This window comes from Ostrinia furnacalis, unplaced genomic scaffold, assembly GCF_004193835.3.
Source record: "Ostrinia furnacalis isolate ACB-3 unplaced genomic scaffold, ASM419383v2 OfSCF4245, whole genome shotgun sequence".
NCBI classification, from domain to species: domain Eukaryota; kingdom Metazoa; phylum Arthropoda; class Insecta; order Lepidoptera; family Crambidae; genus Ostrinia; species Ostrinia furnacalis.
The window spans coordinates 650,776-671,646 of record NW_021134484.1 but is presented as its reverse complement, the minus strand read 5'-3'; the positions used below and the strand labels follow the sequence as shown (position 1 = coordinate 671,646).

Below are 20,871 nucleotides of genomic sequence, written 5' to 3'. Positions count from 1 at the left end.
AGTTTGTTAAAATGCAATGTCATTCGTCAATGTTCTATCTAGATCATTTTATGACAATATCACAGAGTTAACGTAGTAAAATAATATTGATTAATATTGTTTAATACCACCATTGTTATGTTAATGGTACCTCATTTACTTTGCGTGCTAAATAATAAAGTGTATCTATCTATTAAATTGAACGCAGATAATGTTTGTACGTTGATAAGAACTCGACATCGTACCACTGTTTATTGACAATTAAATCGTAATATTTTATCATTTAAACTCCTTTGTTTCTATCTATGTGCATGTGACTTTGAGTAAATAAATACCTACGTTCTATATTTCAAACAAAAGAGGGCACATAAAGACTTACAGTAGGATTTTTCAAATTCAAATTATTTATTGCATGTCACATGGGTAATTAATATGGATTATACGTTGTTTCAAAAAAATAAGACTTAATTTGTCGTGGATTCATTCCTTTCGTGGATGTTGTAAAAGGCGACATATGGACAAACTAGCTTTCCGCCCGCGGCTTCGCCCGCGTTGAACTTTGTCTGTTTCAAAAACTGGGATAAAAACTATTCTATGTCCTTTCCCGGGACTTAAACTATCTCTATGCCAAATTTCATAAAAATCGGTTCAGTGGTTTAGGCGTGAAAGCAAGACAGACAGACAGACAGAGTTATTTTCGCATTTATAATATTATAGTATAAGATAGATAATAATTATGCGAATATCAGTGCGCCTGCAGTAGATACGAAATAACCCTGATGATGTTGATATAAAAAAGCACTTAATTAGTCCAGTCATTTCGTCCGAAAAAAAGGCAAATAAAAGAAAATGAATTTGCGCTTCTAATTTTTTAATATGTTGTAGGGGATACCTAGAAAAGCTTAACTTGAGATTGTCGACCAAGCTTTCCTAGGAGCTTTCGCCGCCATCTTGGAAAACGCTTAAAATTTGTTTTTCGGCAATAACTCGGCTATCCGATGAGATTCGAAAATTTTTGTAGCACACTTTTTGTAGCTTTCTTTGTGCTCTACAATAACGCCCGAACCATTTTTAGCGTATCATGCATCGTTATCGAGATATCGATCGATAAAGTCAAAAATTTTAGACACAAATTTTTGGTTTTTTCTTTTTTTTTCTTTGGGTCTTAATAAATATGAAAAATTCCGAAATAATTAAATAATTAATTAAAAAGTAAAAAGTAAAATTTAATTACTTTTAATTACTTTTTTTTTAAGTAACGGCAAAGCATTTGTGTTAGTTGGTTCTTGTTTTGATCCCTTGTGAGAAACTTCTCCTGGCTAACTTTTGGAGTAGTTGTCTCATCGAATGTGAACTCCGGCGATTGGTTTTTTCTCGAACGTCGTACTCTTTCCGAAGTTTTCGTTCCAGCGAGTGTCATATCAGTCGGATAACCGTCGAATATGATTGCAACCTTTCCTTCGAAGTTATGTTGTACGTATCTGACGTTAATTATTTAATTATTCCGAAATAATTTGTGTCCAAAATTTTTGACTTTATCGATCGATATCTCGATAACGATGCATGATACGCTAAAAATGGTTCGGGCGTTATTGTAGAGCACAAAGAAAGCTACAAAAAGTGTCCTACAAAAATTTTCGAGTCTCATCGGATAGCCGAGTTATTGCCGAAAAACAAATTTTACCCCTTTTTTCAACATGGCGGCGAAAGCTCCTAGGAAAGCTTGGTCGACAATCTCAAGTTAAGCTTTTCTAGGTATCCCCTACAACATATTAAAAAATTAGAAGCGCAAATTCATTTTCTTTTTTGAATGTACGTAATGACTGGACTAAATACCTACACTAATTAGTATGGTTAGGTATCAGTACTTATTTAGGCTACAACGCTAAGGCTGGGTTGCACCATCTTACTTTAACTTTGGCAAATGTCAAAAGTCTGTCAAATGCCATACAAAAAACACCTCTTATCGTTATAGTTTCGGTTAAAGTTAGGTGGTGCAACTCAGCCTTATTAAAGATTCTTTCTAAGGCAAACAAAAATGAAGGTTCTTCTAGTTTGCTGGTACTAAATGATATTAAAATACCAAGTAAAAAACAAAACAGTCCTTATTTTTTATTCCTTTCCAACTTCAACAATGTCTTCAAGCCGCTTTTGCCTGGAATCCCGTCTGTGTTGAATAAAAATCCATCTGAAATAAGAAATTGTTTTTAAAACGGCTGCTATCTAGCGTGGGAAGTAAAACTAGTCATAATATTTTGTTTCTGCAGACAGACTAAATACTCTGTTTCCGACATAATTCTTCGTTTGTGAATCACTCACAACTTCACAAGCTTAGTACTATACGAAATAGACAGTACCCGTATTTCCTTATTCACAAAAGATGCTTGCTTAAGTGAAGCAGCAAATCGAATGCACAGCGTTGAATAGAGCTCTGTGATTGGTTCGTATGTCACCCTGTGGTCCACGCGCACTGTTGGACCGTTGTAAATTGCGTTGATCGAAATTTTTAAACATTTTATTTACATGAAAACCTCGGCTGTATGAATATAGATAATACATTTTTTTAAGTATAAAGAAGAGACTTTATTTTATAAAACATTTAAAAATACTTTTTTATCTAAGCGAGTTTTCATAATCCGTCAAATACATTACGCGAATGTATTTTTTTGGTCGTATCTTCAAAGAATACTTTTATTCATTATTTTACTTTGATACAACTACAAACAAAAATGTTTTCTAACATTGTTGGACTATATTATTGTTTACAATATCATATTACTTTTTAAATGAAAATTGTGTAAATATTTCTAAAACTAGCTGAGATTCATGTTTAAATGGCAATATCGTTTGTTTGTACTATAATATCTCTAAATTATAGTTAGATAAAGGTATCAACCGCCATCGCAAATATTTCTCTGGGTAAACTATGAATATTTATGATTATGAAAATTAACGACCACGAATCCATTAGCTAAAGTGGTCATCCATCCACAATTTGAAAGGTGGTTTTATTTTTGTGTGTCTTTTAACGAGACAGCTCTTGGCCTGCGTCTCTGATAAAAAGTGATGATCAAGCTGAAGGTGGAAGTGAATTTCATCTAGAATCCTCAACTGCCTGTCTTAGCTCTAACTTCCAGAACACAACAATGCTGTTAACATTGTTGTTATGGCGATAGACTTGATAAGTTGGTGGTAGCTAGCCAGGCAGACTTACACCCGCATTCACAAACGATGCTTGCTTAAGTGAAGCAGAAAATCGAACGCACAGCGTTGAATAGAGCTCTGTGATTGGTTCGTGTGTGACTCTGTGCGTCCACGCGCACTGTGAGACCTCATAGTAATGTTTGTGAATACGGGCGTTAGAACAAGCCCTACTACCAACCAAATCGAGTAGAAAATTTAGCTCCACTGGGAATTGAACTGGGACCTCTGGATCTGAAGCAGGAGGTTTTACGACAGAGGTTAAAATAAAAAGTAATGATATTCCTTACACTAATATACATATAGGCGGCAACGTCATGAAGGCGCTGTATATGAACACAGCCCCACTGAAGGTTTCTAAGGTTTTGGAGTAGAGTGTGGTGTATGTAGGGTCGAACATCAGCGCTCCTAGCGTCTCTACCAAACTAAATAGAGAGTTCATTTTGCCTGTGGATAGAGATTATTGTCGTTAATATTAGTGATCATACAATGTCGCCTAGGCGCAAGTACCTTTTAGACATTTTTTTCCAAGAAAACAGTGTTTTTTTTTCTTATTTCTTACAATGACCTCGAGAGCTTTTATAAAAAACACTTTTTATAAACAATTTTCTAAATCCTTTTTTTTCACACCTGTAGGCCTAAGATGCGCGCCGCGATAAGCGGTTATCACGCTATTTTATCGATTTTGCTCTACATTTTGACGATACGATAAAAGTTATCACGGCGCGCATCTTAGGCCTACAGGTCTTCCTGGTCCTTGTCACCTGGGCGACCTTGTATAGTAGGTATACATATAATACTACAGTATACTATCGGGTATAAAGATGACTGATATTGCAATTCGGTTAATCACCTCACGTAGACTGCAGACTTTTTGTCAGCCGATAGTAATCAGATTAATAATTACTGATAATGTATGTACTTTCATAATCTGGATAACTTTCTACTAAATTTCGTTATACTGATGTCGTATCGGCCGATTCTTTTTGATTCGATAAAAAGTGTCCAGTCTGCGAAGACTAACGCCCGTATTCACAAACGATGCTTGCTTAAGTGAAGCAGCAAATCGAACGCACAGCGTTGAATAGAGCTATCTGATTAGTTCGTGGTGTCCACGCGCACTGTGAGACCCCATAGCAATGTTTGTGAATGCGGGCGTAAGGCTGGATTACACTATTTTAATTTTACTTTAGCAAACGTCAAAAATCTGTCAAACATACAAAAAGTACGGGTTATCATTATAGTCACGGTTAAAGTTAGGTGGTGTAAATCGGCCTAAGGTCAATTAGGTATTAGTTCGATTAAGTCCGTTCTGTAAACACAAGAGTTACGAGTACAGTCAAAATACTAAGCGCTGCTGTATCTATTCTATAGTGCTGAACGGAAGTGTAACTGAAAACTTTATGTACTCGTATTATGGACGAAAATACCATGACTTAAGGTTTTTGAATCGTGTTTTTTGAAGTCTTACCCATCTCATGACTTGGAACCAGCTTAGAAGCCATCGACCTAAGAGATGTGAACGTCGTTGCATTCAGAATCTCAATTATCGGCACTGAAATAAGAAAATCCAAAATTAATTTTCAAACTACACATTAAAAAAAACTGGATTTATTTTGAAAACTTCTCGAACGCATGAATAAAAGCTTATCTATGTAAAAGGTTTTAAAATATTTCTTACTAAGTCTAGAAGAAGGAATGGAAATATTTTAGTTATTGTTTGCTAATCGAAGAATATCAACGAAATTTTATTTTCCAGCAATCACTGCACTGCAATTGGAGTACTCCACTAGCTACCATTGCATGTGTATCTCAATAACACTCACTAACAAAAAAAAAAAAAAAAGACTTAAAGGCTACCTTCTGAAAACATGCTCACGCGCTCAGTAAGAGAGCTTTTTGAGAACCTTTTTATTTAATTTTTCGTTCGTTTGTTCGTTTCAGCCAGTTAACGTCCACTGCTGGACAAAGGCCTTCCCCAAGGATTTCCATAACGATCGGTCCTGCGCTGTTGATAAAATACCTGTTTATATCTTTAAGATATCTCTTTAACGTTCAATAAATCAAATACACAAACAAACAAATATACATACCCAAGAACATTTGTAAATCAGTTCGAACGAACGCAATGTAGACGGAGCCGATAAGTTTGCTGATAATGGAGATCAGGCACAGCACTGAGTCGTGGTAGCCAAGCTTCTTGCTGAACACGCTGATTGAGAATAGGGCCCCTGAAAATATTGATATTGATGGTCTAGAAAGGCTGCAATCATCATCATCATTCAGCCACAGGACGTCCACTGCTGAAAATAGGCTGTAACTATTTAATGAAAATGTTCAATGATCGGCTGTGAGAAATGCGTCCCTGACTCTACGAAAGATATTTTTCAGTTAATTTGTGTAAAAATTTTATAATAGTTACCTTTAAGTGTTAATTCACATTAAAATAGTCAGTCCGCGCGTAGTTTAAAAAAATAATGTTGAGAGAAAAAACAAATGACAGTCGAAAAGAACACATTAAATTAAAAATAAGTTTTTGCCGGCCAGTAGCGCGGTCAAGGAGTTTAGCAGTATGCAACCTTTATGCCGTCTCCACACGTTGGCTCTAACACCACTCGTCCAACGTGTGGATCTAGAAAATAGCTTGTCCCAACATTGGTACCAATGCTATTTTAAAATGTTGGAGTTGTATGAATTTAGGAACATTTGTGCACAATATTATATGTATACTTACTATCTTTGTAGTACTACTATACACTATACAGGGTGGAATTTTGTAATGCCATCTGGCGGGAAAGTACTATTAATACTGTAGATAGAAATTTTTACTTTTGAGTAAAAATTCTTTCTTTGGAAAACACTCCTTTATTTTTGAAAAGAAATAGACCATTACAAAATTCCACCCTGTATAACTATCACAAACATTGCATAAATGTTTTTTGTGTAAAATGCCAATGAAATTATCTTTATGAAATTAGCAATTGCTTTATACATCGACAAAATTACCTATAGAATGTGTGATAAGATTGAAAGTAGAGTACATGCTGTATTTGATTGCATCCCATTGTAAGCGGTACCTCACGAACATGTAAACTATAAGTCTTTCACCTGAAAAATATAATTCAAGTTTGTTTATTTATGTAAAACTTTTTAAGGCAAAACTGTATACCTATCCTTAATGGCCTTTACTTTTAAGTTTGGACAAGCTAAACTATGTATGAACTATGTTTTGTATATTATTATTATTATTTTATACGTATTTGCTGCCCAGGCTTTTATTTACAAGTTCTGAGTGCTTAGGAGGTTCTATGCTATTTTAGTGATAACGCTAATTTACACATCCACCTAGGGTTGATTCGACCAAACAAGAGTAAATAATAGAGTAGGCGCACCGTTGATTTTTAGTTGGCCGATAGTTGTGCCCGATTTTAAATTGTATGAAGAATCGGCCAAATCGAATCGGCGTAGTGTGCGCACTCCCATACTGCCCGACTAAACTATCGGCCGATGAAAAATCAACGGTGTGCGCTTACTCTAAATCTCGGAATAAATCGTCAGTTTTGACATATTTCCCATAGATACTGAAACTGTCAATGTGCCAGCTATACCACGAGTTATTCGCGGATAAAAGTTTGGTCGAATCGGGCCTTAGTCTTAGCAGTCTTAGTTTACACTATCGCATTGGAAAAACCTGTAATGCTAGTTGTATGATTATTAAATTAAATAAATAAATATAATAAAAAAATAATGAGGATAAGTTTCCACACATAAAAGTAAAAGGTCACTGACTGACTGACTCACTGAATCATCACGAAATCTCAAAAACTACAAGTGCAAGGAGTCTCAAATTTTGCATGGGGATTCCTGTTAGAACGTAGGTGCTCACTCAAACGGGATTTTGCAAAATTCAACCCCTAAGGTGATAATATGGGATCCACGCGTACGATGTCGCGAGCAGCCGCTAGTAATAATAATGGCATATAACATTTTCACCGAACAAAAGGATTATTTAATAAAAAACACATACCGTGGTTTGGTCCATAAATGATCATTACTACTGTCAAAGTGAGTATAATCTTGGCCCTAAAGTTTCCTTCTCGTTTTTTAAACGCCATTAATACTGTTTCCTTGACCATTGATGCTACATTTGAGATCGAGGCAGGCTTTACCTGAAATTGCAAGTATAATCATACAGTCAGCTTAGGCTATCCATGTATCTGTTTACCTAGGGCCAAGATTTTGATTCGTAGTTAAACCAATTAGTCAAATTTGACAGATGCCAAATGACAAGTGGTTAATTAATAGAAAAAAATGTTTTTCGTACAATAATTATCTTGACTTAAGAGTCAAGTATAAAAGTAATTTTTTTAACTATTAGTTTACATTTTGTTATTATTTAACTATTAGTAGCAAAGACAATTAGTTATTATAACTACGAATCAAAAAACTGGGCCTAATACTTTGTTCGTCATATTACAAATTATTGTGAAATAGATGTCTACGTCATGAACGCTTTCACTTTGAAACAAGCCAACATGCACTTTTATGGTTTCATCAATTTAATATTGGTAACAATCATGTGGCTTGAGATAACATTATGAAATATATTAAGTACAAATAATTACCTTTTCATCATTGTCCACTTTGGGCTTAGTGTTACTGTCCAAACAACAAATGGCATATACAATGATGAGCAGGAGAATAGATCCAGTTGCTGTAAAAATCCCATAATACCCCCACCATTTTAGAAGCACCCCACTCAAAGCCGTTCCTATAGGAACTCCTGCAGTCATACACAAATTTACCAGACCCACTCTAAAAGTTCTGGTCTCCTCTGTGGTAATATCACTGATGTAGCTGAAAACTCCCAAATATATCATGACACTTCCTCCAGTGATGGCTTGGAAGAACCCTTCAAAGAACATAGTCACTTCAACAGAAATTTCGTAAAAGAAGTAGACGCTCACCATGTTGCTTATACTGACTAACAACTCTCCGAACAAAGGCAGAAGAATACAAACTTTCCGATTCCCAGTCCTGTCACTCCATGCTCCCATAAAAATTACTAAAATAGTCGGTATTGCTGTCTGAATTACACTTTTCCACGCTTCGATGCCAGAAATCACTTTTTGGATCTCTCTTTCTTCATATGAGTAGTTCCCGGTTTTATCTATTAGGGCATCGCATATCAAGTCACCATACATTTGTTTTACACGACACGCTTTATCCAGATTCAAATTTTGTACTGCCAATTTTGAGAGCATTGAGGGGATGACTATCCCAGCTAGTATAGGCTCCACTGTTATACTCGATTTGAGTTTCCATAGTTTTTCAAAGAAGGTCTTCTTCTCAAAATCCTCTTTTACTTCTTTAGCACTAAGCGGCTGTTCCTCTGGTTGTTTTTCCTGAGCAGACATTTCAAAAGCTGCTGTCTCTTAGAAAACTAATGAAGGACTAAATTGTGCGTAGTCTTATAATTCATCTCTAGAATGATCAATCATTTTTATTTTTATACAGCTTGTTCACATAAAATATTGTTTTATTTATTTGTAAATATGCTGTATCACCTATTAAGTCTGAAACGCTATTCTAGAAGTTCTTTTAATGTAAATGATAACCTAATTCAATGGAATATTGTTGGAAGTCTTTGTTTACAGCTGTGAAGTACGTAAAGGCTGTTGTATAAACGATTTATTAATCGATTAATCGAAAATATTATTTGAGATTGAAACTTTGAGCTAAGATGTGTTCCTTTAGTACAATAATATTGTGATGTGCTGTCAGTTGTACTAATTTGTTTATGATTTTTGGAGACTGAATATTATTCAAAGGAGCTAGACAAATTTGCATTTGGTACAAACAGTTTTAGTTCGAAAATCGTTTCGTTCAAAATTTTTTTGCACGTAATTATTTTACTGCATGTAAAATTGAATACTTGAAAATTGTTATCTCATCATCTCGAAAAATGACAAAAGCTACTTTAAAATTGCAACAGCCTGTATAGTTAATTTAATAACGTTATCAATGTTTAATCGTGGTAATGAGTATTTATATTGTCACAAGATGTATGTCGAGCTCCTGCATCGACTTTGACGCGATAAGACACACACACAGCACAATCAATTCTTTTATTTGCATTCTGATATCAAATAGTACGTATTTGAAAATGTTTGTTTACTTATAGGTCAATGTAACTAAATAGGTTGAAATTATTTTAACTGTTAGGTTATTAAGTATTGAAGACAGCGAAAAAGGCAGTGTAATGGGAGTTTTCACTTTTTGTTCACTGTAACCAAGAGGCCTCTAATATAAATATTTTATTGAAAATTTTATTCTAATAAATTCTAAACCTTCTTAGCATAGCCATAGGTACTGAATTTCCTATAACTTACTTTAAGCTGTTCTAAAAATAGGTGACCTAATATTCCAAACCAGACTATTGTTTTTCAATAATCCATAACATTAGTTAAGGCTTGGTATTTCTTCNTCAACTTCATCAAATCGTGTTTCCATCCGTTAATAGCCCTAGAAAATATCCTCAACTATGCCCAAAAAAAATCTTAGCCTTTTATTTTACTGTTTAGTACCTCAAAAATGAAAAATGAAAACCTCATTTTCGCCATTTTCTCTGTTACCCGGCCTTAACAAAATCGACATTCAAATCCTCTCCAATCGATCAGAAACTTTCAGATTCAGAAGTCGGAAGCGGTACTAGGTAGTCGAACTTGTAGAAAGCCCTCTTCTATAAAAGCTCCCAATGCTCGAAGGGAGAGTAAGGAATTTTTGAGAGCTACTTCAAAATTTCCTCCGCTTGTTATTTGTTCTTGGTATTTACGCCGGCCAGTGCTAGAGGCACAATCTGAAATATTCGACGCAAAAAGTTGAGAGTTCAAATTCATTATTTCTATGTGAAAGCATACACGAGCCTGGAATGTAGAGAATGGCAACATAGTTTTTTTAACTTTATAAAATCTGTTTGTTCTTATTAGCTACATATTCTTGTGTAGCAAAAATTGTAACATAAATTAATTAAAGAGTTTCGAATGGAAAGAAAGAAGTTTAGAATATTAAACTATACAAATATGTTCTTTATACCTAAGGCCCAGTTTTTTTATTCAAAGTTAAAATAACAAATTGTTAAATTTTGCTACTAATGGTTAAATATTAACAAAATGTTAACTAATGGTTAAAAACCGGGCCTAGTTGTCTATTAAAACAGAGTTCGAGATATGATATTGACCAAAATTATATGAAAGGTTTGCAACCTTTCATATAATTTTATTACTAAGCCATCGGATCAAAATGTTTTTTTTCCGCGTTTTACAGGTTTGGTTTTTTTATGGGACAGGCAGGAGGCAAACGAGCAGATGGATGGTTTTAAAAGTTTTTTTCAATATTTGAAAATTCGAACTTGGAACATTGGATCCAGCTGAAATGTATTCAGGAAACAGAGCTGGCGCACTACATACGATCCGAATCCGTAGAAACGACAGTTCAAGTTCAATGGCTTAAGCTAAGGTTATTCAGGGTTAAATATAGTATTTAACACAAACTTCATTGTAAATTTATTGAACATCACTAAATGATTAGGATAACCTTAAACATAATAACAAACTTAAAGACCTTAGAAATTAACTTTCAATCACTTAAAATTAAGTTAAATTTAGTTATCTACTTAAATACTTGAAATAGGTGTAAATCAGCCTACTGAGCATGGGAGCGGCACGGGAGGGTTTTTTTAGTAAGTAAGACTTCAGATTTCCTTCAGATTTGTAAGCACTGTCACGTCATAAATGACAATGTCACCCCTCCCATACATTATACTGTCTCAATTATGCACTATACTTATTACCTATAGCAACTAACATTATAAATTAAAATACAAATGAATGAGACCTTTAGAAACTTATCTAAATACTAGTGGCCGCCCGCGACTTCATACGCGTGGATCCCGTTTTACCCCTTAGGGGTGGAGTTTCATAAAATCCTTTCTTATCGGATGCCTACTTCATAACATCTACCTGCATGCCTTTCACCCCGATCCGTAAAGTGGTTTGGTAAAGTGGTTTGGGCTGTGCGTTGATAGATCACTATGTCAGCCAGTCAGTCAGTCACCTTTTAGTTTATATTTATATTAATACAAATCAGATTCTAATAGCTAACATCCCGACGTAGCCCGCAGAATCGCTAAAATCAAGTGGCAGTGGGCGGGGTACATAGCTAGTAGAGCTGATGGCCGCTGGGGCAGAAAAGTTCTCGAGTGGCGACCACGGGCTGGGCAGGCCTCCCACTAGGTGGGCCGACGATCTGGTGAAGGTCGTGGAGTTGCCTGGATGGGAGCGGTGCAGGACCGGTCTTTGTGGAAATCCTTGGGGGAGGTCTTTGTCCAGCAGTGAACGTCATTCGGCTGAAACGACAACTATTATAGTATCACACAGGTAGTTTTTCTTCAGCACATTCAATGCTGCTAAGCAAAGAATTCTTCCTGCAGTGCGCTTCTTTGTCGCTGGCTGGGTTTTCAGCATCTTCTTTGGGTCTTTTCTTTCTTTGGAGATAGAACCATCTGTAATTGAGTTAATTTATTGATAATAGTAATGTAAAAATTAAAGTTAATTTTATTAATTAACTACTTTTTGACAGCGACTTATAAAGCCATCAGCAAACACATAATTAAAGTATGAAAATGCGTACTTAAATAAATTTCACTAACCTTTCTTTTCTTATCTAATATGACTACAGAGATAAAAAATCAAGTTCAATTTTAGGTTGAGATTAACACATCAAGCGAAACTATTATGCAATAATTATGCCATTTACATAATTTTACTGCAATTTTCAACCGACTTCAAAAAAAGGAGGAGGTTCTCAATTCGACCCGTATGTTTTTTTTTTTCTATGTTTGTTACGCGATAACTGCGCCAATTATGAACCGATTTTCAAAATTCTTTTTTTGTTCGATAGGGTACACTTCTGAGGTGGTCCCATTGTCACCAAGTCAGGATCTGATGATGGGATCCTAGGGAAATCGAGAGCAACCCTCAAATTTTATAGGCACGTATATCGTTTTTCAAACTTTTTCTTAAGTCATTCATATATTTGCTCCTGGAAATCATCATCTCATATTGATGAGCTGATGATAGAAGGTAAAACTCCTTAATGCTTAGGAGTTGGAGGATAATTCTTTAAATATTATAAGTACAAATAGACCAACAGTTGTATTCTTTCATGTTTTTAAGGTGGGCTGACGGTTTAAGGTCTTTTTAGGTTTCCTATATGGTAACCTGAATTTTGTAGGGAATATTATTTTACACTAGACATGAAGAGTATGGTCTCAATGTACTGCCTACCTTCAGTGGTAACATCAAGGTAATAATTAGTTAACTAAAAAGCAATAAATAAGTAAAATTTTATAAAAAAAAATTAAACCGACTCCAAAAAACCTACATTAAAAAGCAGAAAAATAATTACTAATAACCTACTTATTTATTAGGACGAATTAATATTTATGTAGGTATACCATGATTGATACTTTTGGAGTCGGTGCAGGCAAACTTTACATGTTTCATAATCTTGGCACCGACTCCAGAAGTATCAATCATGGTATACCTACATAAATATTAATTCGTCCTAATAAATAAGTAGGTTATTAGTAATTATTTTTCTGCTTTTTAATGTAGGTTTTTTGGAGTCGGTTTTATTTTTTTTGCTATAGAGGTAATGTGTGATTTAAACTTTTATTTAGGTTTATGCGATACAGCCCGCTGTCAGACATATTATGGATGAGTTCCACTAACTTACTTTAACCGTAACTACAACAATAATCGGTGTATTTTTGTATGGAGTTTGACAGATTACTGACGTTTGTTATACCTAGTTGTAAGATGGTGCAAGTGAGCCTTAGAGGCACTTTTTGAGTACGGATCCCTTACCACCATCATCAGGTCATCTCCAATGCAAGAGAACGACCTGCTTTAATTTACGAGAGGAAAATGGAGGATTTGACCTAGGTATATCCCCCACGATGGGCTGACCAGACGGGTTGGAAATAAGGTTGCCAAGGTGTCCGGCTTCAGCCGGACATGTTTGGCTTTTTAGGGACTTGTCCGGCCAAATATTAACATCAGGGTGTTGGGTTACCGATTCGAAGATGGAATGAGCTTTGATACTAAACCGGCTTTTAGGGTTAAATGTCCGACCAAATTAAGCACCGAGTCCGGCTTATGTGTTTTTGGACCTGGCAACCCTAGTTGGGGAGGCCTGTAGCGGCTATTCTCAAACGCTATTTACGTAGTTTCAGGTCTATGTGTCACCATCGTTCATACTTATAATTGGCTTTGCGTGAGAGGGATAGCAACATTCGTAACTTAGGACAACGTTATTCGGAGTAACCCCGCTGATGTTGTTGAAATAAAGTAACATAACCTTATTTATACTTACGAAAATATTAGTATCGGTGGAACAGTGAGTACTGTGCTGACGTAGAACATGATCCCCGCGTCTATCTTGAGGGTCTTCATGTATATCCACGAGTAGATTGGACCGAACGTCATGGATGTCAGGACTTCCATTAGGTTGAAAACTGCTGTCATTTTTCCTGTAAATGTAACAAGTAACAATGAAAACTGTTATAATATCTCATATTACAGTTTGACAGACTTTAACATACTAGGTAATTAGGTATATCTTAGGCTGGGTTGTACCATCTTACTTTAACTTTGACAAACGTTAAAAACTTACAATAACCAGTGCTTTTTGTCCTTACAAAAATATTATTGTTACGGTTTAAATAAGGTGGTGCAAAAAGCAAAGAAAAAAACAATTATAGACTTTTGTCTACATGTTTTTGTTTTCAAAACCGCAAACCAAGTGAACACAAAGATATTATTTATTTTTACTAAAATCATTTCAGGTGATATGTTACGTAAGGGTCAATTTTCCGATTTTCACTCAAGCAGCTTTCAGTAATAAAGAATAGAATCAATAGATATTCGAATATAATTATATTCTGAACACGAATATTAATATAGCCGGCAGATAAAAGTTATGCGGCGATTGAAAAATCTGCTCTCGAAGAGAAAATTCAAAATCATGCATATTCCCCAGTGATAAGGTTGCAATTCACACGAGTTTGAGTTTAAGTGATAACTTACCAAGCTCATCGCTCGAAACTAATTTAGATGAGATCGATCTCAGAGCCGTGAAGGATGTGGCGTTAAACATCTCGACGGCGACCGCTGCAAGATAAATTTAGGTTCAGTATGTTGATACGGGACGTGATCAGTTGAAGCGAAATGTGCGTTTCAAAGGCACTTATGAACGTCAAAAATAGCCCCTAAATAGATACTAATAGGTCCGCAATATAGGTACTTCTTGATCATCATCATCATCATTTCAGCCATAGGACGTCGACCGCTGAACATAGGCCTCTCCCAATGATTTCCACAATAGCCGGTTGGTGGCGACCAGCATCCAGCGCAGCGCCTTCCTGCTACCTTTATGAGGTCGTCGGCATTTATAGCATTTTATAACATTATGCAAGTCATTAATTGAGACATTTTGTTTTCCTAAATCTGAAAATGAGACAACGTATGTGATCCTTAATCTGAGCGCAATATAGATACTAGAGATATCATTGTTTTTTTACTTGAAAGCCAAACATTAAACACGTTTGGAAAAAAAAAATGGAAAGACTTTGTTTGCTTAATAATTGATTTCCTTTGTAGTTAGAAGAAGAAGAAGAAGAGAAGCATTAAGAAGACTGCTTTACTAAATGCTTCAACCAGACCAACGCGTGCAAATCGCCATCGCGCCAACTGTCATGGGTCGCGCGACCTGTCATTGTAGACAAGAGCTGGTGAACGCCAGACGTACGTCATTTTATAAAAGCTTAAAGTTTGTCAGCGTAATATGCTCCAAATATAGGATAGAATGTTGGTGAATCATGAAGTTTGGGTCATCGTATCTATGGCAACTATCCTAAAAAAACTGTCTGGCAAGGAGTTAGAACTTTCAAAACTGTCTGGCATACATAAAAATCAGATTTATGGTATAACGTAAGTAGAATTACAGTCTATTGAATATTCAGAAAAAGCCACCGTAAAAATTAGGCTTACGTTATAGCATAAAAGCTGATTTTTATATAAAATATTAGGCCAATAATTAGAAGTAGTTTTCTCATCAGCCAGACCGTTTTGACGGTTCCAACTCCTTGCCAGACAGTTTTTTTAGGATAGCTGCCAAAGCCACGATGACCTAAACTTCATGATTCACCAACATTCTATCCTATATTGGGAGCAAACGCTGACAAACTTTCGGCTTTTATAAAATGACGTAGGTCTGGCGTTCATTAGATCTTAGTCTATTGGCCTACGATCGCGCTGGCGATGGCGATCAGCAGGCATTGGTGTGGTTGAAGCTTTAATCTTCTGATAACTAATTTAAGGACTTAAAGCCAGTTTCGCAAAACTAACTCAAATCGTTGAAGGTAGGTTATTTATTGACGCTTTACCTAGATACATTTCTAGGGTATTCCTGGCGAACCCAGTGGCCAGTGCTCCGACAATCTTGCTCGTGTTGGAAATGAGCCCCAATGTCGCATCGTGCCACTTTAGACGCCTACTGAATAGGCTTATTGAAATGAGCGCACCTGAAAAATTAAGTCCAACGCTAAGCAGAAGTACCAGTGTGCCTACCATGAGTTTACGTTAGGTGTGCTCGCTAGCGACTGCGTAAAAAAATTATATTAATTGAATGACATATTGTGCAGCGCCCCTAGCGGCTACTTTCAAGAAACAAAATCTTCATAGAGATTTTTGACGTTCTCGCTAGCGAGCACACCTAACGTAAACTCATGGTAGGTACACTGGTCTAAGATTTTAAGATACAGTCCATTAACTTAAGACAGAGTCAACTGTCTTTAACTTCAACTCGATAATCAGTTTTGGACCATAAGGCCCCTCGCCCACGCCGACTTTTTGTAGCGATGCAATAGCGATTTTCTCGCGCGTTCGCATCGATACAATCAAATTCAAATTCAAAACGTTTATTTGCTAAAAACACAGTAATACAGGGTGACAATATTACACAGTTACAGACAGTCGCAAGCTATGTGCACTCACCCACATAAACGCGCTTCAGTCGCGATGCAAACGCAATACTGTCGCGCTTCTGTCGTGATGCAAACGCTATTCAGTAACTCTCCCTCCGTTCTCTCGCCGATGTCACGCGTTTGCATCGATACAGTCACGCAGCTGTAGCGCGTTAGTAGCGCGTTGGCATCGGTTATGTAGTGCGTTGCAAATGCGACTAACGCGCATTAGTAGCGATGCTGTCGCGCGTTTACGACATGCGCGACAGCTTCACTACAAAAAATCGCCGTCGGCGAGGGCCCTAATAGTCAGTTCAAAAGTAATTTATTACTCTATATAAGTCGATAATCGAATTCTACACCACTAAATAATTCCAAGTAAGACTGTCCCATGGGAATCGAACTCAGAATTAATTGAAAGAGTCTGCACTCCTTCTTTTGCTTTAAAAGCCGTGGAGGTCTCACCAAAGCTGAAAAAGTCGTGTAATCTAATATTTAGTTATTTTATCTGATAAAACATTATGACAATACCCAAAAAGTGCACGCAGATGTAGAATGTATTGTAGAAACTGTATTTCAGCGCGTCCCAGTTGAAGCGGTATCGCGTGAACAGATATCGCGAGGTGAATTCACCTGTAAAGAGAAATTCATAGTCTGTCAGACGACTAAGTGACGTATCAGAAATTCGAAACCGGGGACATTTTTAAAAGGAGCTCAATGCGGGAAAATGGCATGTCAAACGTGGATACTTTGCAAGGTAAGAAATAGGGCCTATGTTTGTAAAAGTATTTTGGCAAAGAAATAAAATGTAAAATGAAATTTCTCATTTTTTAACTTGTAGCTGATTTTTCAACCGTCGGTTAACTTTTAACCCATATATGCCCAGAACTATTTAGGTCCCAGATTTTTATGTATATTGGCATATTTACTCTATTTAGGCCCATAATCATGAACCAAGATGAGTTTTTGGATTTCAGGATTTGGAACTATTTTTTTTTCAGTCGGTCGAAAACGACCGCCTGGGCATATATGAGACTAGAATGTAGGTGTTCATAGTATAAAGTATTTTCAAATAATAGTCGTATTTATTATATAATTAGTTTACAAATTTGAACAGAATATAGCAAATAGTGTATAATAATCATATTTGGTTTATTTAGGAGCTTGAATAATAATACAGTTAGTACAATTTAAGCCGCAAAACATTTGTCATGGAGATTTACACTACACTTGCTGCATTTCTTCACAGTTATGTGTTTGCATACTGCACAATTTCTACGAATCTGACCGGTGAGGATCAATCAAATGCTCAGCACCATATCGCCTTACACTTAGTGGTATATTAGACGGCACTGGGCATGTTGAAGGTCCAGGCTGAGTTCAAGGATATCTATATTTTGGACGCAAATTTCTAGCAATTGACCTTCGAAACTCCAGAGTTGTTATTGACGGTGACATCAATCAACCATGTCAAAAACATTAGAATAATTTTTTTCCTTCCCATCAATAACTTTGCCATAATAGCGAGATCCCTTGGAGCATCTGTAGACACTTTGAAGTTTCGAAGGTAAATTACTAGAAATTCGCTTCTTACAAATGGATCTCTTCGAACTCAGCCTGGACCTTCAACACGCCCAGTGCCCTCTAATATACCTCTAAAAGGCTGTATGGTGTTGAGCATTTGATCCTCACCAGTCAGAATCGTAGGAATTGTGCTTTATGCAAAAACAAACAAGTGTTTTGCAGAATTTCGTGCCTAAATTGTACTAACTGTGTAATTATTCAAGGTCCTAAATTAACCAAATAACATTATTTTACACTATTTGCTATAATTTGATGAAATTATAAACTAATTGTGTAATAAACACGACTTTTATTTTAAATACTTTATACTATGAAAATCTACATTCTGGTCCAATATATGCCCATGCGGTCGTTTTCGACCAACACAACTTTTGCAAAAAATAACAAAGCACATATTTATATTTTCATAACACTTCTTAGTTACTTACCTTGGAAATATATTCATTTCAATATTTCAATCGCAATAATCGTTTAAAAAAGAAAACATAAAAGAATATTTAGATTTTTGTAAGACTGGGTGCACTAATTTCAACAACAAAAAAATCTGTGAAATTCAATTTCAAATTCTAAAAAAAGTGGCTGCGTACGAACTTAGTAACTGTTAAATTTCATTAGGAAGTTCTTTCAACATTATATTTATAGCGCTAAAACAGAAAACAAACGTACAGTTTTTTTGTAATTGGCATCGCAAGAGAACATGTACCATTGGGTCGTTTTCGTGCCTCTGGGCATATATGGGTTAAGTTTGGCACTTTAACAGTTTCAGTATGGGAAATATGTCAAAATGACAAGTTTATTCTTCAGATAAATGTTATCTGACGATTGAAAAATCAGCCCTTAATCACGTAATCAGCTTACTCATAGATAATAGAAGCTTCTTCTGAGCATTTGACAAAAAAGCAGCTTAAATTTTAAATTTAATTTCTAGCAATTTTATTGTATACTTAATCCCCTGAGCTCCGTCCGAGAGGATTGCGTTACGATCCCTAGGTTTATCCGTCCTGTTTACATAGATCAACGGTCGCAAACATTTAGTAGCAAACATACATCCTTTCTTATTAATATCATCTAGGATCAGGATAAACCATACATACCGTAAGCCGGCCCATATATAAACGCGATGGCCGCCAACACCAAAATGGACTTTGTTCTCCGGTGATTCGGGCCCTTTTTGAACGTGACTTGGAGAGTGTCCTTAACGTGTTTCACGTCAAAAAAGGATTGCAGGAATCCGTATACGCCGGAGGATTCCCTCTGTAATTACGTACAATGAATGTCAGGCTCACAAGTAAATATTCTACGGATGAACGATAAAAATTCGAACGATTTGTGGAGGTAATAAAGACATTTTGCTGTATGTTACAGACATAAGTACCTACTTCATTTTTACAGCTTATGTTTAAGTATTGAAACGTGTTAACTTTGTAACGTTACTATTATTGTTTTCACATTCATGTTTCAAATTGATATTGTTTTGCAATGTTAGACAATAGCACCTTAACTTATCAGAGACGTAGGTAAGGTAATTAATGTAGGTCATGACATTTTGATATGAATAGTTAGCGTGTGCAGTGGCGCTCTAATATCAAGAAGATTCGTTTTTGAATTTATAAATTAAAAAAATAATGTACGAGTTAGCACCTATCTTATGTGCGTTGAAGTATTTGTAATATACAAGTAAAATAAATTGTTACCTTTTCATTTTTCTCCGGCACTGGTCGCTCTGGGTCCTTAATATTTATGAAACCATAGCTGATACTGAACAGATACAGCCCAGAACTTAAACTGAATACTCCATAGTACCCTATGTGCTTCAACAGGATGCCACTTAATGCGGACCCTATGGGCCCTCCAGCAGTAAGGCACAGGTTCGCTACACCCACTCTGAATGTCCTGGACTCCTCTTTGGACACATCGCTGATGTAACTAAAGGCCCCCATATACGTCGTTATCCATCCGCCAGTTATAGCAGGGAAAAACGCCTCGAAAAACACAGCCACCTGAGCAGGCACTTCTTTAAAGTAATACACGTTCAGCATATTGCTCAGACAGACCAGCAACTCCCCAATAATCGGCAGCAGAATGCATATCTTTCGCTTCCCTGTCCGATCACTCCAAGCTCCCAAGAACAGTATCAGAAAACTGGGGATCACTGTCAAAAGCACATTCTTCCAGCTCTCCATTCCTGCTACCAGTTCTTGGACTGATGTCTCCTCCTCCAAGTATTCAGTTCCATTTCTGACGAGGAGGGCGTCGCACACCTCGTCCGTATAGTTCATATTCACTCGGCATGCTTTATCCAAATTCAAATTCTGTGTTGCCAGTCTCGAAAGAACGTTTGGTATGACGTAACATGCTAGAGTAGGCTCCAAAGTTATATTCTCCTTGACGTGTTGTATTTTCTCCCTTAAACTTTTTTTCTTTGGCGGATTGGCTTTAGGCTTCAAAGGTACTTCTTCGACCAGTACCATTGTTGATGCATAAGATGAGTATGAGGGATCTTGTGCAACTGAGGATACCGTAATGACATCTTGATAACAATTCAAATATTAGCAAAAGATAGACGTAAATAATCACCGCAGCTGTTAGTATGGAGTAAACATGTTCGATATAATTATAACTCTGCAATACTGAGTTGAAGATAATATGAATCGTATTGGGGTAACCTGTAATGTTATAATGTAATAATAACTGTAATAACTGTAACTGTAATCCCAACTAATATTATAAATGCGAAAGTAACTCTGTCTGTCTGTCTGTCTGTCTGTCTGTTACGCTTTCCCGCTTAAACCTCGCAACCGATTTTGATGAAATTTGGCATAGAGATAGTTTGAGTCCCGGGAAAGAACATAGGATAGTTTTTATCCCGATTTTTGAAACAGGGACGCGCGCGATAAAGTTTTTCTGTGACAGACAAAATTCCACGCGGGCGAAGCCGTGGGCGGAAAGCTAGTAATATATAAATGCGAAAGTAACTCTGTCTGTCTGTCTGTCTGTTACGTTTTCCCGCTTAAACCTCG

At 36.3% G+C, this 20,871-nt stretch overlaps 2 protein-coding genes across 2 annotated transcripts; both read right to left on the bottom strand.

Moving 5' to 3' along the window:
* Window positions 1–1,961: 1,961 nt before the first annotated feature.
* On the bottom strand, window positions 1,962–8,764 carry LOC114359224 (proton-coupled folate transporter). Its single transcript, XM_028313521.1, has 7 exons — window positions 7,806–8,764; window positions 7,208–7,349; window positions 6,187–6,288; window positions 5,274–5,411; window positions 4,652–4,735; window positions 3,471–3,627; window positions 1,962–2,167 (listed from the first exon to the last, which is right to left on the bottom strand). Exons 1-7 carry the CDS (start codon window positions 8,595–8,597, stop codon window positions 2,092–2,094), a joined length of 1,491 nt encoding a protein of 496 aa, XP_028169322.1. The 5' UTR covers window positions 8,598–8,764; the 3' UTR covers window positions 1,962–2,091.
* A 1,805-nt stretch (window positions 8,765–10,569) lies between these two features.
* LOC114359229 (proton-coupled folate transporter) lies at window positions 10,570–20,379 on the bottom strand. The gene is made up of 7 exons (XM_028313527.1): window positions 19,546–20,379; window positions 18,946–19,105; window positions 16,799–16,900; window positions 15,689–15,826; window positions 14,331–14,414; window positions 13,618–13,774; window positions 10,570–11,743 (listed from the first exon to the last, which is right to left on the bottom strand). The coding sequence occupies exons 1-7, from the start codon at window positions 20,320–20,322 to the stop codon at window positions 11,611–11,613; spliced, it is 1,551 nt and encodes a 516-aa protein (XP_028169328.1). The 5' UTR covers window positions 20,323–20,379; the 3' UTR covers window positions 10,570–11,610.
* Window positions 20,380–20,871: the final 492 nt, after the last annotated feature.